General features: G+C 39.9%; 1 protein-coding gene across 1 annotated transcript; it reads left to right on the top strand.

Annotated features, from left to right (window-relative positions):
* Positions 1 to 16,018: 16,018 nt before the first annotated feature.
* LOC147628214 (uncharacterized) lies at positions 16,019 to 19,120 on the top strand. The gene is made up of 3 exons (XM_086813276.1): positions 16,019 to 16,314; positions 18,103 to 18,256; positions 18,347 to 19,120. The coding sequence occupies exons 1-3, from the start codon at positions 16,201 to 16,203 to the stop codon at positions 18,928 to 18,930; spliced, it is 852 nt and encodes a 283-aa protein (XP_086669402.1). The 5' UTR covers positions 16,019 to 16,200; the 3' UTR covers positions 18,931 to 19,120.
* The last annotated feature ends 508 nt before the right edge of the window (positions 19,121 to 19,628 follow it).

Here is a 19,628-nt window from a genome sequence, read left to right as displayed (position 1 = left end):
TTAGAGGAAAAAAGCACTTTTATTAAATGAGCTGAACAAGGAAAATTTTTAGATTGAAAACCATTCATTAAATGAGCTAAGATTTATTAAATGAGCTGACAACACTCTATTTTTCATATATATTAAAGAAATGACATTATAAAGTGTGGGCAAATGCATTTCGTATTTCTTTAATAACAATATATTCATATAAAGAATATATGAAAAACGTTAATCAAAAGTTTCGTTACGATGGCTCTTGAAAGCCTTTCTCTCTCTAAAGAAAAAAGACCCAAAGTTGAGTCCAAAATTCGCCTAATGCAAGGCAAATGCTCACTCAAATTTTTGCTAATAGTAACATTCTTGGGCATACTAAGACCTCTCTCTCTCTCTCTCTCTCTCTCTCTCTCTCTCTCTCTCTCTCTCTCTCCAACTCGTTACGATATATAAATACTGAATGTATGGACTTACTGTCTCACAGTGCCATGGAATTCTTCACCTGAATTGGCCAACAAGTCTTGGATTCCATATCGTAAAGGATCAAACTCCAGTGTGAACTACAACATGCAATTAGGAGTATCAGAAGTAACATAAAAAAAATATAGTAAATATAGGTCACAATACTAAGACTATAAATGAGATTGCATGTCACTTACTCTTCATTGTATGCCATTAGTATTATTTGAGCTACATCGAAATTTGAGCTGCATGTCACTTACTCTTCATTGTATGCCATTAGTATTATTTGAGCCATTAGTATTATTTGAGCTACATCGAAATTTATCGAACTAAACCACGGACATGCATCAACCAATGAAGTATGTTGTGCAATAAGAACAGAGGAAAGAAGGGAATCTATAATATATACACGATTTTGAACATTGAATGGGAGATTTGATATAACCAAGCTGCACAAGATTACATTATATTAGTTACTTTGGACAAGCAACCCACTTTACAATCACAATGATGAAAAGGATGTAGCAAACCTTAGAATTGTTATGATAATTCTATCGTTGACCTCCCTTAAAACATTGGATAAAACATCAATCTCCTCCGCATCGAAAGGGAAAAATTGCATGGCACCTCGCACCGGAAGTCTAACGTGAAACGAGGGGACAAAATAACTCAAAGCTCTCACATTCGACTTATGCATTTCCCGAATAGCCGATTTCTTTAACCATCACAATTCTTGGAGCTCCTGCATCATCCTGGCTTGGTCGCCAATCCTTTGTGCCTTGAGCCTTGTGTCACGTGAATGACTAGCCTCTGTCACTTCTATGATTTTAACTTTCTTCGTCAAAGGCGGGATTTCCAAAATTCCCTTCATTCTCTTGTCACTAAGTAGGGCGGGCTCTAGCGTACGATCATATCTGAACCTGAGCAAACAAAGCGAGTTCTTGTCTTTCGACATCATAGTGATTCTGTGTGCATGCGTGGCAAGGACATAGCTATCCTAAAAAAACTCGACAAGCCAGTCTTCCGCAGCCTCTTGCAAACATCCTAGGACAAAGGCCTGCCAACGCATATTAATGCCAAAATTCTCACATATAGACCGGACTACATCCTAGAATGGCAACTTCAGAACCGCGCAATGCATATGTTTCTCCACCTTCCTTAGTTCAAGAAGGACGGATCTATGTTGGTTATATCTGCATCTCCTCATTGAGTGCAGTAAAGACATTTTCTTTCTCGAACTAGCTTCTCTACCTAATTGAGGATCATCTGTAGATGAGAGCCTTGCAATCTTCTTCGTACTACGCGCCATCTGAAAATAGTCATAATGTTACATGATAAGCTTCTCAATAAATACATAGGACAATAATACAAAAACTACTGAAAAAGTTAACTTGGATAACGAATTAGCTTCAAATCACTACAACGCGATATGGGTACTTTAGACAAAATCTACATCAACTCCTCGCGTTGTATTGATTTCTCAAAGAGACCCTTTCATTTGACAAAATAACACAAGAACAATACACCTATGACACAACACCTATGACGATAAAATAGGTCCAAATCACTACATCGCGATAGAGGCATATCAGACCTAATCGTCATACCCTCAACACGCTGTAGTGATTTCTTACACAGAGCGTTTCATTTTACGAAGTAGGTCACGGAAATAAGTAATAGATAACATACATGACACAGAACAATGTATAGGACAAGAAAGTATGTCCAAAACACTATAACGCGATATGGCTACATCAGAAAAAACGTAATTCATTCTTCGCGTCGTGGTGACTTGTCAGCCAGACATTGCCTTTCATTTGACCCAATATCTAATGAACGTAGGTAAAACATGATATATATGATTGAATATAACATTTAAGACCAGGAGTGATTGCTTGAACTTACCAAAGAATTACGTAGGAAAAATGTTGAAGTGATGGACGCTTGCTTGATAAATCGCAGAGATGGCGTAGATGAGGCACAGCGGAGGAATACATGCAGCTGAAGAGGAGGCAAAACGAAACGGCGGCAAAAGACAAGGACACTTGACATTTACCGAGGACGAGTACCACATTTACCGAGGATAAGCACGACACGTGCGAAAGAGCATGTCCACACGTGCCAAGGAGGACGTGGGACCGTACTCATGATGATTACGATCAATCAAATTTTGACACGTGTCATCATATGTGCGCAGAGCACGTGGTGTGCCATCATGCATGTCTGCCACGTGTACAGACCATTAGTTTCCGTGGATAAAGGTGACCAACATTCATTATTCGTTGCTTCTTGCTCTCGTGCAATTTTTCTCGCAGTCATCACCTTCACCCTGCTTCTTGCTCTCCTACAATCAACTTCGTTGGTTGCTTCTTGCTCTCTTAGTGAATTTCGCAGTATGTTTTTGAATATTTTTGTGTTTCAATTTGGCCGGAGTTGTATAATTGTTTTATAAATATTCCATCAAAGATTGCTGCTTTTAGATTTTTAAGAATTTAATTTATTTTCCCCAAATATTTCATCAAATCACTAGAACGCGAAGAGGGATCTCGGTGAGAACTAATGTACCCATATCGCGTTGTAGTGATTTTGCCCACACAATGGTAATTTGCTTTTGCATAAATTTCTTGAAAGCACTACAACGCGAGAAGAGGTCTTGGTGTGAACTCTCTCAAGCATATCGCGTTATAGTGATTTGTTCTACTGTCGTTCTTTTTTTACTTTTTCAAAGATTTCATCGTTTAGATTTTTAAGAAATTAATTTTTTCCCTTACAAATAATTGATCAAATTACTACAGCGCGAAGAGGGGAGTCGGTGAGAACTCTCCCACCCATATCGTGTTATAGTGATTTGTCCTACTGTCGTTCTTGTAGTGATTTTTCTTACAATCGTCATTGCCTTTGAAATATTGCATCAAATCACTATAACATGAAGAGAGGGCTCCTTGGGAATTCTCCCACATGTATCGTGTTGCTGTGATTTTGGCACATTTTTCCTTGTAATTTCATTTTCTCACTAATATTTCATCAAATTACTACAACGCGACTAAAGATTTCGGTGAGATTTCTCCAACGCTTATCGCGTTATACTGATCTTGGCTAATCCTTTATTATCTTACATAGAACTTTCGTCGTCCTGACATATTTCCTGGCTTGTAGATGGAACCTTTCGAGATTGAGGTTGAGTCTGATGCTGGCCTTCAAGAAACCCCAGATGAAAAGTTGTTTAACTTCTTGTATAAAGTTCGACAGCATCATCGCCATCCTAAAATCTCATGCATGTTTAATTTCAATTTCTCCATTGAAGACATGATCGTTTCTGCTCGTTCGTATCTTGAGGAGAAAGGGCAGCAAATTCAGCAGACCACTTTGAGTGGTATAGTCATGTTTGACGGTGTTCAGTACATGCACGTGAATGATATCATGCCTTCAACAACCCTGAGACAAAAGTTAAACAGGGATGTTTTAAAGGTGCCAGATGATAAGAAGAAGACACACAGTACGTGCCCCATTCACAATCGCAAGTGTCATCTCGTTGCTTACCACTATGGATTTATCTGCTACCTGCATGTGTTGCTTGAGGATAAAGAAGTTGCAAATGAAAAAATTGAGGAGAAGCTAGAGGAACCTCCAAGAGCAGAAGATGAGGTTCAAGAGATTGCGGAGGAGATAAACTTGGCTACAGAGAGGGACTTAAGTGAGCAGTTGGATATTGATGCGCTTAGAAGAGAAGACACCTTTGTGGTTATAGGTGACGAGCAGCCCTCTATGATAGAGGAAGCAGGGGACATTCCAACCCCACTTCTTAGGGCCCCACATTTCCTATTGGTAACAAAGAATATTTGTTAATTACAGATATTCAAGCTTTCTTTGACATAAGGGAAGACTACTGTCTGGCCATCATTGCACAGAATCTTGAGGAAGATGAAGATTTTGTGGATCCAGATTTGGATAAGTATCTCTTATTGGATTCAAATGTCAAGGACAGTGAGTTCCATTCTACTGCTGCCGACACATTATCCATGATGTACAAGGATGCAAAAAGCTATGAATACAACCTTCCCACTGAAGGGGAATTTCAGGCTATTCAGCAAAGACTTAATATTTCACACATGGGAAGGGAAGCAGTGTCCTCATCGACGGTCCAAGACACTAACTCAACAATCAATATATGGACAAATGATTTACTTGTTAATGCTGTGTACAAGCTTCCTATATGTCCACTGATGTAGTTCCTCTAATACCCAGAGCGTGCTTGATAATGTGTTTTCTCCATTCCCTAGATTGACCATATTGATAAACTATCATACTTCTTTGCAAACCAAGGGGTATGATGGTATATAATATGCTTCAAGAGAATAAAAGAATACATTAATTAGTATATTTTTTAATATACAGTATAAAAACTAGTTCCTCTAATACCCGGAGCATGCTTGATAATGTGTTTTCTCCATTCCCTAGATTGACCATATTGATAAACTACCATACTTCTTTACAAACCAAGGGGTATGGTGGTATATAATATGCTTCAAGAGAATAAAAGAATACATTAATTAGTATATTTTTTAATATACAGTATAAAAACTAGTTCAATGCATAATCAATCTAATACCATATGGTGGGTGATGTGTTGATCCGTCCATGCATCAATCATTGATCTCTTGAACTCATCTAGCACTGTTTGAAATATCTCATGGTCCTCTTTCGTCCACACTTTCTTGTCACAGAACTTAAACATAGTGTCTAGAGATTTCCACACCTTGGCTTTCCGTGTTCTTGCTTGACCATTGTCTGCATGGTCTACTACTGCATTGTGAACGCACTTCCATCTGTTGTATTTGTAAGATTCCTCCCCAGCCTCTCAGGATGTCCAGTATCTTCCCCTGTAATCAATCCCCTCTTCAGAAATATAAAAGATCTTGTTTATGCCTGTTTTGGCCTAGAGAGAGAAAATATTCTAGAAAGAGGTTATTCAGATTTTGAATATTTTTGGATAGAAAAATTTTTCATCTTATTAATATAAGTTCCCCTAAAACAGAAGCTCAAAATTTTTCATCTTATTAATATAAGTTCCCCTGAAACAGAAGGTGCATTAGAAATCAAGTATAATCTGCTCAAAAGGCCTTATCCTGAGGGTCAAGATTTTTTCAAAATTTTAAATTAAGGTTCCTATGGGCCAATAAGATCAATCCATGTGTGGGGAGGAGATAAATCCAATTTGTAAAAGAAAAATACCCAAAAATGAGTAAATGCTCACATAAGATGAAGAGTTGACTATGTACAAGGGTTATTAGTAAAAAACTATGAGTATTACTAAAAAAATGAGATATTTTGGGTATAATGATTTCATTTTGACACTTGTAAGGAAGGGGAGTCCCTTCAAGGAGGCGCCTACTTCACATGCTTGAATGAGTTTTAAACTCAAAAATAATGTGATATTTTTATCTCTCCTCTCTCTTGGATCAAACCGAATCAAAACCGAATCAAAAAGGAACCAAACTAGGTCCAAATCTAGTCCAAATTTAACCAAACTGAATCTGGAAAATTCTAGAAATCAGTTGGTCTTGGTTAGAGCCTCCTCTCCTATAAATAGAACCTGAGTCCTTTGTAAAAAAAATAGGAGAATTATACTATGCCAGAATTATGCTGAAATAATGATAATTTTTACTATTCTCTAAAATTCTCTCCAAATTGAAGAAATTGGAGCTTCCCTCCTTCTTCAATCTTCAATGGTGGCTCCATCAACACACCAAACCAATTGATTGGTTGGGGGCCTCTACCGTGATCAAAGAATCAAGCAATTTGTAAGGTAAACTGTGAATTTTAATCTTTTTTCATAATTTCTCAATATTTCTCTCTTCTCAACCCCTCTGAAGCTTGAGAAGCTTAATTAGAATGGCTTTTTAATGCTATTGAAGTTAATTGATGAATGGTAGTAAGGAAATACATAAATTCTCATTTATGCTTAATTTTAATGGTTTTTATGATTTTTGTCTTCTCTAAAATGAAAATGATGTTATGCCTCATTGAAAAAAGGCATTCCTCTCTCTTCTTTAGTAAATCCAACCATTCTTTATCCTAGATGAATGATTAATGGATAAAATCAAGTTTTTCATAATGTTTCTCTTAAATAAGTAGAAATGGCTTACATTAGAATGAATTAAATACTCTTGGTGAAATTCTAGTTGATTTTAGAAAGTTAAAAATTGAAAAATGGTCAGCCATACAAAGGAGATTATGGCAAAATTTTCTAAAATTGTGTAAAAATAAGTTTTACTTTTTTATTCTAAAAGTGTAATTCCTACTAAATTGGATTTATGCATGGATAGATGCATAAAGAATTTAAATTAATCCAAAAAGTGTTATTTTCATCAGTTTTTATTTTATGCATAGAAAGATGCATAAAGAATTTTATTTTTAATTCAAAAGAGTGATTTTCATCATAAATGATTTTATGCATAAATTAGATGCATAAAAGAAATTCTTTTATATTAAAAGAGTGATTTTCATCATAAATGATTTGTATGCATAAACATATGCATAAAAGATATTTTTTTATATTAAAAGTGTGATTTTCATCATAAATGATTTTATGCATAAATTAGATGCATAAAAGAAATTCTTTTATATTAAAAGAGTGATTTTCATCATAAATGATTTGTATGCATAAACATATGCATAAAAGATATTTTTTTATATTAAAAGTGTGATTTTCATCATAAATGATTTTATGCATAAATTAGATGCATAAGAGAAATTCTTTTATTCTAAAAGTGTAATTCTTACTAAATTGGATTTATGCATGGAAAGATGCATAAAGAATTTATTTTAACCCAAAAGTGTTATTCTCATCAATTTTGATTTTATGCATAGAAAGATGCATAAAGAAATCTATTTTTAGTTCAAAAGAGTTATTTTCATCAATTTTGATTTTATGCATGAGAAGATGCATAAAAGATTGAATTTCAATTCAAAAGTGTCATTCTCATTTAAAATGAAATTATGCATAGGAAGATGCATAAAAGATTGATTTTTATTTCGAAAGTGTTATTCTCCTTAAAATGGAATTTATGCATAAATAGATGCGTAAAGAAATCTTATATCAAAAATAAGAATTCTCTTGTATTCTATAAATAGATATGAGGATGTGAAATGTGTATGTGAAAGAATGGATGTAGATGTATGTATGTGAAGGATGTATGGGAAAGGAAAGATGTATATGTATGTGATAAGTATGGATGTGGATGTATGAATGTGAATGTGGATGTGGATGTATGAATGTGAATGTGGATGTGGAAATGAAAGTGTGGATGTATGAATGTGGATGTGGATGTATGAATGTGAATGCGGATGTGGATGTGGATGCATGAATGTGAATGTGGATGTGTGGATGTGAAAATGGAAGTGTGGATGTATGAATGTGGATATGGATGTGGATGTATGAATGTGAATGTGGATGTGTGGATGTGGAAATGGAAGTGTGGATGTATGAATGTGGATGTGGATGTATGAATGTGAATGTGGATGTGTGGATGTGGAAATGAAAGTGTGGATGTATGAATGTGGATGTGGATGTATGGATGTGGATGTGGGGATGTGGATGTGGATGTGGATGTGGATGTATGAATGTGGATGTGGAAATGGATGTATGGATGTAGATGTGAATGTGGATGTATGGATGTGGATGTGTGGATATGGATGTGGATGTGTGGATGTGGATGTATGAATGTGGATGTGGAAATGGATGTATGGATGTGGATGTATGAATGTGGATGTGGAAATGGATGTATAAATGTGAATGTGGATATGGATGTATGAATGTGAATGTGGATGTGTGGATGTGGAAATGGAAGTGTGGATGTATAAATGTAGATGTGGATGTATGAATGTAAATGTGGATGTGCGGATGTATGAATGTAGATGTGGATGTGGATGTATGAATGTGAATGTGGATGTGGATGTATGAATGTGAATGTGGATGTATTAATGTGGATGTAGATGTGGATGTGGATGTATGAATGTGGATGTATGAATGTGGATGTGGGTGTGAAAATGGATGTATGGATGTAGATGTGAATGTGGAAATGAATGTATGGATGTGGATGTGGATGTGGATGTATGCATGTGGAAGTGGATGTATGGATGTGGATATGGATATGTATGTATGAATGCGGATGTGGAAGTGGATGTATGGATGTGGAAGTACGAATGTGGATGTGTATGTGGAATAATGAATGCGAATGTGTATGTGAAATGATGTGACGTCGATATATGAGTGAATGGATGAGATGTGATGGCATGTGAATTGGGATGTGAATAAATGATATGTGATGTGAATGAATCTGATGTGATGAGATGGAAAATGATGTGATTGGATAAGAATGAGTACACATATGAATGGAATGTGGAATAAGTAATGTGGATTGATGAAGGATAATGTGGAAAGATGAGAGTTCATTATAGAAACTGTATTTGTAAACTGTTTGTAAATGACTGTTTTATGTCAAGAATATTGGGGAAGCATTTTGACCGTCTTGTGATTAAGGTCGTGGAGACCTAACTGATAAAGTTGCAATTGCTGAGACGGAGAGTCAATGGAGGACATCTCGTGTAGCAAGGTCGACCGAGGTCTTGACCAGCCTCGATTCGATTTAAATGGTGAGCTTCCGGTACGGTGGATGAGGGACCAAGGAAGCAGCCTATGAGTGAAGCGCTAGGTGACCTGCGAAGGATCCTAGAGGGTGCTGACCATACGGTGCTCGGGCTCTGGGTCGCTGAAGATACCCACACGTGCGTCGTGGAAGATATTGGAATAAGAAGTAAGAGTTGTTTTCTGAAACCGGACATGGATCTGGTTGATTGACCTTGCTGGTCCTCAACGGATGAGTTCATGGCTCTTTTATATGGATCTATTGGTTGATCTTGCTGATCTTCCATGGAGATTCCATTTTGTTATGTGAATATATTGCTAGTTACTATGAGCTAGGAACTATCGAAAAGGCCCCTGAGTGAACAGGTGGTGAGCGTTCTGGTTGCCAATGATGCCATAAGTACACCGATGAATGAATGATTGGAAATATGGATTCAACCAGAGATTTTGAGGATTGTGATCAGTGACATAATGGTTTCATTAAAGGATTGTTTTAAAGTTAGCTGATGCTGAGAAAAAGACAATTTCATATTGGGTGTGTAAGTGGTGTGACTAGTTTTACTTTTGCATGAACTTCCGGCTAGGGGACTTGGGAACTCTTTTCCCTAGTACCCGGGACAAAACCTAACCAAATTCTAAATTGGATCCCATCACTACAGTGGTTGGGCGGTTGGCTGGAGTGATGGATCCGTAAATTGAGACTCAATTTCTATTATAGTACGCTAGATGAAGTAAATCCCGGATAGTAATTGTTCTATGGAAAAAGGAACCAACGGCTGTGCCTCTCGATGGGGAAAAAAGTGTTGATCTCTATGATCCAAGTGCAAGTTTCTTCCTTGATCTGACCAAGTGACTTTAGGTTCGGTTGGATCAGTTTGGTCAGTAATGACCCTGACTACGTTAGAGTAAAATTTTATCCTGGAGGAATCGCCTGTGCTTTTTGAGTAAGGGAAGTTTTTCTAAGTTCGGTTTTGGAAGAACCGAGGAATTAGTCACCTGTTCGGATATCCGTGGTGGGCGAGGCCCCGAGTGTAGGACCCTGCCCCACGCAAGATGTGCTACTTTCGCTGCTAGCACCCAGAATCCGTTGCGCGGTGGGGACGGGGATCTTACAGTATTTTATGATCTGCAATGATTGTCTTCTTCTATGACCTTCTGGTGTTGGTTCAAATAGAAACCTTCTTGCTTTAACACCCCCAATGGAAGGTTTCTTAGGTACATTCTTCCCATCCTTAGACCTTTTTTCATCTTGTTCAATTTTTGCATGTCCACCATGCAAACCAATGTCTGATAGAACTTTCTCTAGTGCTTTGATGGATGTAACCTTTGCTGTATTGGGCTATAGAGTCCATGCAAAACATATGTATAAAAATAAGAGTTTTTCAATTATTCTGCAAAGAGCATGCATTGTACAAATGTGGACACTTGACAATGGAATATCGAGAATTGGCTTGAAGTTTGGGTCTTTCAAGTGCCTATCCGCAAGTGCCTATCCGGTGCCTTCTTCCAATACCTCTTATCAAACACCTTTGTACTGCACATGCAATATAAGCAGGGACTTTTTGAATTGGCACCCTTTGACACATTGTGCATACATTTCAGAGTTTTAAGATCACCCGCCATATGCCACTCCACCTTATATTGTCCCGTGCCTTCCACATCCAAGATTTTACCATTTCTCTGATGATCTCAAGTATCGATGTCTTATGAAAGACCCAATGCAGAACATCAAAATTCTCTGATTCTACCTGTAATACATAAGAAACATAGGAATGCAACACCCATTAGTGTTTTTTATATGTAATTCTTTTTTCACAAATATATCCGAGTCTAATAAATTTTACTTCAAACGATCCCAAAGGACAACATATTATTTTCAGCTTAAACACTAAACCATCTAGGATCATCTTTTAGAATAGATGTATCAAGTGCCCTGTTTCATTAGTGTGATGGTAACCCTTTCTAACTTTCTCTCCTTCACAATTTGACACTCATCAAGCTTTAGCACAAATTTGAGGACACCATCACATTCTTCAAGAGTAACTTCAAACAATTGAACAACATATGATTGTAAGGCCTCCAAGTCGTAGAAAATATTATTGTATCTATTGTAGACCACATCTGCTGTTGGTGCAGCATAGGTGTCTTCAATATGAAATGGGGTTCCTAGTGCTTGCAGTACCTCTTCGTTTACTTGTTTACGCATTTTTTTACCAAAGAAGGATTTGACAATAACGATCCTTTTATACTAGAATCCTTCATCTTTTCCTGTAAAGTCTTATAAATGGCTGAGTACCCTCTGTGTGATATACCAGCCTCATCAAGTATTGCCTGGATGTCTTGTGGATTGAGTTGATTATCTTTGAAAAAGTCATCTATTTGCTTTTCTGAGACGACCTTATATTTCTTCTCGTTCATCAGTGCTTCTGCATACTGGTGATCTAAAAGAAGACTTAAATGTACGCCAGAAGATTCTGTCGTTGATTCTTTATCAGGGTGCAATAATGATCTGATATCATATTGAAATGCAGAAATTGACATACATAAACATATGCAATAATGATTGCTATTCATAAAATATCAGGGTGCAATAATGATCTGATATCATATTGAAATGCAAAAATTGACATACATGAACATTTGCAATAATGATTGCTATTCATAAAATATCACAATAGAAACAATAAACCAGTTAATAGAAAGGAGCTTACTTGATTGCATGTATTCTCTTCTTGATGCCACCACCTCCTAGCTTCATTTGCTCAATATCCCTTAGTTGTTTTTGTCGTTTACGGAGACCTAATGAGGTCAGCTTATGTCTTAATTCAGACATTTATTTTTCAAGCCCTGAAATGGTTTCCTTGTTGCTTAATAACTTCTGCACACAATGCTCCATGGTTTTCTTCAAATGAATGTTCTCCTTCTCAAACAAATCTCTTTCTAATTTAAGAACATTGCTTGTTGCTTCCAAATGATGTGTATATCCTAGAAGCCCATTATAGCCATCTCCAACAAAGTTAAGCAGAGATGTCGTATGCCTAAATGGGGGTGTGGAGTTTGTAAAAGGGTCTTTTGGATATAACCTCCCATCAATCCATAAATCTATGTTTTTCTTCCCTTGCATCCTCAACATTCCTTTAGAAGCAGTACACAAAGTATTAGGTTTATTTCTCTTACTTAGAGGTTCGTATTCATGTTCAAACTTGATGTGCAGGTTGTAAATGTCTCTTTTCTCTGTATTCCTCCCTACTCTTGATCCCTCTGCCATCCTCTTGATTCTCTCTGTGTTCCTCCTTGCTCTTGATTAGTAAAAAAATCTGAATGGAAAGAGAAAGGTGCCAAAATAGTAAAAAGAAATAAAGAGTCCAACTAATTTGCAAGAAAAACCTTGATTTTAAAGGCACCAATACCTGCAAACTTTGATATGTAATAACTTCGAAATTTGAGGTAAAGTTTCTTGTAGGGAGAGAAGTCGAAAACCTTCGAAATTTGAGGTGAAATTTCTTGCAAGGAGGGAACTCGAACTATTTTTGAATGATCCTTAGTTCAAATTTCAAGAAATGTTCTATTTCGGCTTGTATGTAGAGATTTTGAGATATAAGCCATTAAACTTAGAGAATTGACCAGTTCATTGTTCACGTAGTAGAACATATAGTACATGAACAGATTGAAGACTTCGAGAACTAGCAATATTCTATCATTTTTATGTACATTTAAGAATAGAAATATATCTTCTATATCTCAAGAAAATACCAAGAGAAAATACGCCAAAATCAATTTCACCTTATTTTTTAGGCTTTTTGGATTCTCTCTCTCTAAGCTTAGTTGGCACTTCTTAGAGGGCCCTAAGTTGAGTCCGAAATTCCCCTAATGTGGTGTCTAGGAGGCTGAGGCCTTTGATGAGGCCCCGTTCTTTGATAGCATCGCACATTAGCTAACATGGGTTTAGTCACCATAGAAAACAAAGTGGGGCAAGTGGGTAACCTTGTCCTATTGATCCATGTAGCAAAGCTTGTAGTTGTGTATAGGTTTTGCCTTAGCTGTTCTACTCTTCCTTTGCGCTCCCTTGTTCTACTAGCCTCTCCTCGGCCATGCTTTTTATAGAATTTGACAGCATACCCGATGCACCGGTCCCATTGGGCTTGGGAGTTTCTCCCTAGGCCCCCTTGACTTGGTATATGTCCAGGCATGTTGGATGCCTGCATCAAATTCATGGGACCCCAACATCTTAACATTCATCATATAGGGAAAGGGGACAGTGTTGGTGGGCTCCCATCCTTGCACCTCAAGGTGCAAGATAAGGGGGGCATGGTAAGAGGTTATGGTTTTCGGACTTAGTTTCACCTAAAGGGGAGGGCAAGACCACCACTAGGCCGGGGGAGTTGTTTGTTACTCCACGTGTACATCCTTACATCAATGCTCTCTGAGAGTTCTTTGGCATATGCTATTTTGCATGTTTGCTTGAGGGTATGCCAAGAGTCGTACCCTCAAACTCAGCACACATGTCAGTTTTGGCATGAGATCTGTTCAAGGGGTCTTCAACCATGTTGAAGTCATCCACCAGGATACCATATAGCTAGACTTATGTTATCAGATCTTACCTTTACCAAGAGGAATGTACCATCGTTGTGGCTGAATACATTCTGCAGTTCCCATTTGTCTTTGACATAGATGGCTAATGAAGCCAATAGTTCCACTCTCGTTGAGATGGAGTGTTAACGCTCCCCATGCCACCACCCATGGGGAGCGTTAATGAAGCCAATAGTTCCACCTTTGCCGAGATGGAGCTATGTATCGTTTACTAGTTTTCAGTTCTTGCAAACATAGAAAGTATGGGTTATATTTGTACCATAGCCTACATCATTCCTTTTTCTTATGCGAGTAGAGGCCTCTCACATGATAGGAGAGGATTTTGCATGTTTGATGAGGCATGAATCTAATGGAGGGATTGCAGGGGTGACCATCCTGATCAAGGGTTCTCAAGAATTGCATACTGTTTTGAAACTTCTAAGGCTCAAGATCTGGCCTCCTTCTTGAGTGAGCCTTTGCCCGAGCCAGAGCTTCTTGAGAGGGAATTTTCTTTGATAGTAGAAGGGGTTTTGAAGATAGAGGGCTTACCTTCATAACTCGAGCGATAGTCCTCTCTCTGGATGGTGAGCGCTCATGCTTACGAGATGATTCTGCTTCTATGTCCATGGCAGTGTTTTTAGGGGGAGAGGGTTCAAGATCTGACTTAGCCGCTTCCTTGGACGGGAGAGGGGATGACTTGGGTTGCTTGCTCCGCTGAGACGCATAGGGGGAGGAGCTATATAGCTTGTGGGGACATTCTTTTGCCGCTGAGATGCATAGGGGGAGGAGCTATCTAGCTTGTGGGGACATTCTTTTGCAAAGTGGGCGGCTCCCTTACACTTGTAGCAAGAATACAGAAAGGCGTCGAACTCAATAGCCATGACGAATTTGATGTTGTCAGGGGTGATAAGTTCCACTTCATCAGGAGTGTCGTTATGTCTGTCCCACACAAGATGCATGCCCGTTGCGTGCCACTCATCGTTTGTGGTGACTCTCCCAATGAAATACATGAACGCCCCACATTCACTATCTCACTTGGACTCTGAGTAGATGCGGTCCGATCTTGGAGTGCAAAGACTTCTCGAAGGAGGGGGCATAGACGATTTGGGCTTGTGGTGCGGAGTTTTCGTGTGACCATTTGTTGGAGCTCACGCATGGTTTTCTCGCATCACAGTAGTACGAGCTTGTCAACATATGAGCGGGTTCATAAAGCCCCATGCAGATATCATGTGCAACTGTCTCTTGCATAATGGGTGTGTTGTCAGTTTCTGCGCGCACAGGTGGCATCAATGCCACCTCGGAGGGCCCCATGCTTCAGTTGTTTCTCAAAGGGGACTCGCACATAAGGGAGGTAACGTTGCCACCTGAGCGGCATGCACCAGCAAACCCTAACCACTGATTTTTGCGCAACGCTAATCTCTCGATGTTCGCGTTCTCTACTACACTATAGGATGACTTGAAAGATAACTTGTTGTGAAGGGTTATTATACCATGTGGGGATTTAGTTTCAATCTATGAGGTGATCAATGTGTCCATTAGCATGGGTGTGCATCGGCGCAGAGAGAGAGAGAGAGAGAGAGAGAGAGAGAGAGAGAGAGTTTATGGGGGTTGGAGCCTCGGTTTGAAGCTCTTCGCTCTTGGGGCCGTTGTAGAAATCAGTGAGCACGGAGGGGCCAGGGCCCAGGGGGCTTGGGGCTGGCACTTTGGAGTGTGTGGAACAGTGGATGGGTACTGTGGTGGGTACTTGTCGGAGAAGAAAGGAAGAGAGAGAGTTCAATTGATCAATCATTATGGTCATTCTATGCACACAGTGCGCGCGCACACAGGAAGGCTAATGAGCAATAGTTCGGTAGACAACACTGGCATGCACACACATCCACTAATCAGCCTTTTGATCTCTGCTCTCTGGAGCGTTCGAACTTCGAAAGTTGTGTGTGTACGTACACTTTCTGCGCAGCAGTAAATGCATATGGTCAGACACCATATAATAACCATATGTACTCTCAATTCATATGCACATTATTATACATGATATCCTATGTTCACAAATACATTTGACTTGTGAATTGTGACGGGGGAGAGAGAGAGAGAGGGGGAGGGTTTCACGTAGCCATAGCCTAAATCCTAATTGCGACAGGGAGAGAGAGACAGAGCGGGCCCTTTATGGCAAGGTACTTACTGTGAAGCTGAGAGAGTTAGAGAGAGAAAGAGAGAGCGAGCGCCCTTTATGGCAACGTACTTACTGTGAAGCTCTGCACACAGAGTGAGAGAGAGAAGCCGTGGCCCGTAGCCCAATTGCAAAAAGAGCTGGCGGACATCAAAGAGCCATCAAATTTGTCAAAATATATATCTCGCTCTCTCTCCCTCTCCCCCCCTCTCTGGGAATCACATCATTGTTTCCCGCTCCCTCTTTCTGCTCCCCTTTTCTCCCTCACAGCCATTCCTTCTTCTACAACTCCCTGCCCTCTCCCCTCTCTTTTCCTTCTTTCCCCTCTTTCCCCTTTGCCCTAATTTCTATCTGTAACCCCCCCTTCTTCTCCTTGGCCATGGCTTCTCCAGACCCAGTGGGCACCCCCGAGCAGGACGCTCCGCCCTTCATCGGCACTCCTGATCACAAGACCTCCCCGGAGCTCATCGCCCCCTCAGGCTGGCGGAAAAAGGTTCCATCATTTTTAAAAACCCTTTTTGCTCACACTTTGGTTTCAATTTCTCCCCTTTCTCATACAATTGCTCGAATCCAGCATAAATTCCTAGCAGAATTCCTCAAATTCTTCTGCAATTTCGTCTCAAAGTCCATGCCCCTGAACACCCTTTGCCCACCAAGCTCAAATTTCCATTGAAATTTGTGCCTTGTGGTGAAATTTCGTTTGAAAGTTTTTTTGAAGGGAAAATTTTCTTAATTCTGTATTTTGGGTGAAATAAAATTCTTGGAATCTGGACATGCTTGGAAGCACCTTCATTTTTTTGGGCTAAATAACACAAAAAACTTACTTAGAAAATTCAAGCTACCAGTGTGACGTTTCTGAGCTGAATTTCAGTGGTTACAGCCAAGCCGCACTGTTTTTATGTAGTCACAAATGCTGTACGGACAGAAGAAGGCACGCCGGGGCAGAAAGCAACGTGTCCGTACAGTCTGCACGGAAAAACTGACACATGCCCATGCCATACAGATGGAAATTGGTGATCCTTTAACCAAGCTGGAGGCTCAATTGTATCAAATGCCCTGGCAGCACTACTGCACCAGCTTCTGAGCCAGTTTTGCAGAAGATTTTGAGGGTTTTTGGAATTTTCAAGGCCGTGGGTTTGAGCATTTCAAGGTTCTTTGATAAGAATGGCTACCGGGTTGGGGAAGGGACTTTACAAAATTTCTGAGGTCCCTTCAGCCACCAGTTGTGGTCAAAATGGCCACCGCAATTGCAACTGGGGGCTCATGAGAACTGGCTCCATTTAGGTGCAAGAGGGATGTTTTCTTGCTTTGACATCAAAAGATGTGTACCTTCTTTGACATCACGAATGCTAGAATGTGGCAGGCTGGAAACACAAGCAGCAATGTGCAGGTGCCAGTAGATAAGGTAGGTGGAGGCCACAGTTTGTGCATGCAGATTCTAGCAGCTTGCTCTGACAACTAGGCTTACCTCTCTTTCGGTGATGGCTCATCTTGTAGGCATGCTTGCTGCAAATTCTACTTTTCCTTATTGTTATTTTGTGGCATTCATCATTCATGAACATATCTCTCGATTGCAGTGGCCTCCTAAGGGCTGCTTGACTACTGGTTGGGCTCTAAAGGAATTCTTCTTTTAAAGTGTTTCTAAGTTCTTTACACTTGCTAGTTTTTTAACTGCTGAGCCTGCAGCCTGTTCTGTTGCGGCACTGGTGCATTGTAGTTTCCTGTCAAACGTCAAGATTTCTGCATTTCAGGAAATAGTCGATACGTTATGCATACTCAGTGTACTCAGGATGCAGTCTGCTTAGTGTAGCATAGTTGCAGAATTTGAGTGTTTTAAAGTACAGTGCCTTCAGTCCCCGGCGGGCCACCTTCCCTGCCTGTGCTGGTCAAAACCACTGGGGATACCTGCCTTATATTCTCAGATGGGCTGATGTGTGTGTGATGTAGCTGCCGCCTCTACTTGAATGGGACAGCACATTGCGAGTATTGTTGACTTAGTGGTGGGCCCATTCGTACTAGTATCCTCCTGGCTCTGCCACATGACAGAATAGGCGTCCCAGTGTCTATTCCCTTCCTGACTAAGTCAATCCTATCTTGAATCTCTTTTGATGGCCTTCATGTGTATGTACCTAACAATGCTCTCCATGGAAAGTTAGTCACGACTCAGAGCACGAAGAAGCATGCGTGAACCCTAGGGTTCTGTTTTTACATCTGGTGATGTAGCATGCCAGCAGGCATTTTTGTGAGCCCTTAAAGTTTGTGATCTTTTGGTGTCATTCAGATTGCATCCTCCAAGAAGGGATCGACTCCAAGCAAAAGAGATGTTTACTTTGTGGCACCAGATGGAGAGGAGATCAAATCTAAGAAAGTACTGGACCGTTATCTGAAGAGTCATCCTGGTGGTCCTGCTGCATCTGAGTTCGACTGGAGTACAGGTATAGCTCCCTACTGTTATTTTTTTAAACTTTAGCATACCTTTTCTGTTCACTTCTTCCAAACCATCAATTCTATGCCCCTGTTGTCAGGTGAGACTCCGACAAGGAGGTCTTCGAGGCTTAGCTCGAAGACCAGGCCTTCTCTGGATAGTCCAGAAGGTGGGTCCCCAGGGAAACGACCAAAAAGCAAGGTGGAGGAAGCACCCAAAGTTGAAGAGAAAGGAGAGCCCAAAGAGCTGCCAGACGAAGTTCCGCCACCTAGTGATTCAAAAACAGATGAGGTGATGGAAGATGTGGGAAAGAGTGAGGTCAAAATTGTTGAGGAGGTGCTACCTGTGCCTTCTCTGGATGAAAAAGATGACAAAGAGGCGGAACCTGTGAAGGAGCCGAACACAGAAACCACAGCTGACACATTTGCAGAGGTTATCCAATTGGATTTAGAGGAGCAGATATCAGAAGTAGCAAAAACTCCTACAGAGGTGAAGGCAGACAGAGAGAAGTGTCCAGTGGACAAAAGTGTTACAAGGGAGGAGCCGCATTCACATGAGAGCAATGCTTCTATTGTAAAGGAAGATGGAAGTGAGCCGAAAGAAAGTTCGGATAAAATTTCTAATGTGTTTCAGCATTGTCCGGAAGTACCGAATGCCTCCCGGCAGGTCAATGTAAGCACATGATTTTTCATCTGGTCTAGCTTTTCTAGCTTTTAAGGATACTGGATATATCTTGGTGCTTAGGCATTTTTTTTTTGTTTCTGGTGTTAAGGAGGGAGACTAACTAAGCTTTGGGAGCTTTATTACGATTCCAATTGATTTGCTCAAGGCTTTGAACCTCTCATGCCAATAGAAATTTCGACTGTTTGTAAAAGTGCTTGCTTAGATGCTTCTGTGAAATCTTCTGCCTAGTTAGGGTGTTTACAGACCATTTCACACCCACTGGACGGGTGAGATCCCTCCCCCACCAACCTATGTCTGCAAAGGGCCTTATATTCTTGCAAGAAGCTGTTATGTGCTTATTGTTTCTTTTCTTGTTGGATGCTACAATAGGGTGACATTTGATTTTTTTTTCCTGGTTTTTTAGTTCAGTTGTATGCAGGTTATTTCCCAAAGTGGTTGTCGTACCACTTTTCCCAAAAGGGGGCATGAGCTCAAACCTCAACACCTGATAGATAATATATTACCCTCTACAATAAAAGGGAATTTCTCTGCTTTGAAGGTATCATAGCAAGTAATCAATGTGTGCATATTGGGTTTTCCAGTTTTCAGTTTCATGGATTCCTGCTACATTGTTATCTCTTGGCTTGTTAATAATGTGCAAAAGTTTAAGTAGGAGGGTGCATCATGCTGTGCGATGCAGCCTGATGACAGTTTTGCTA

The sequence above is a fragment of the Cibotium barometz genome, chromosome 19 (genome assembly GCF_041138505.1).
Source record: "Cibotium barometz isolate CiBa-2024 chromosome 19, ASM4113850v1, whole genome shotgun sequence".
NCBI lineage: Eukaryota > Viridiplantae > Streptophyta > Polypodiopsida > Cyatheales > Cibotiaceae > Cibotium > Cibotium barometz.
The sequence above is the reverse complement of the archived record's forward strand: the minus strand, read 5'-3'. Positions and strand labels throughout refer to the sequence as shown.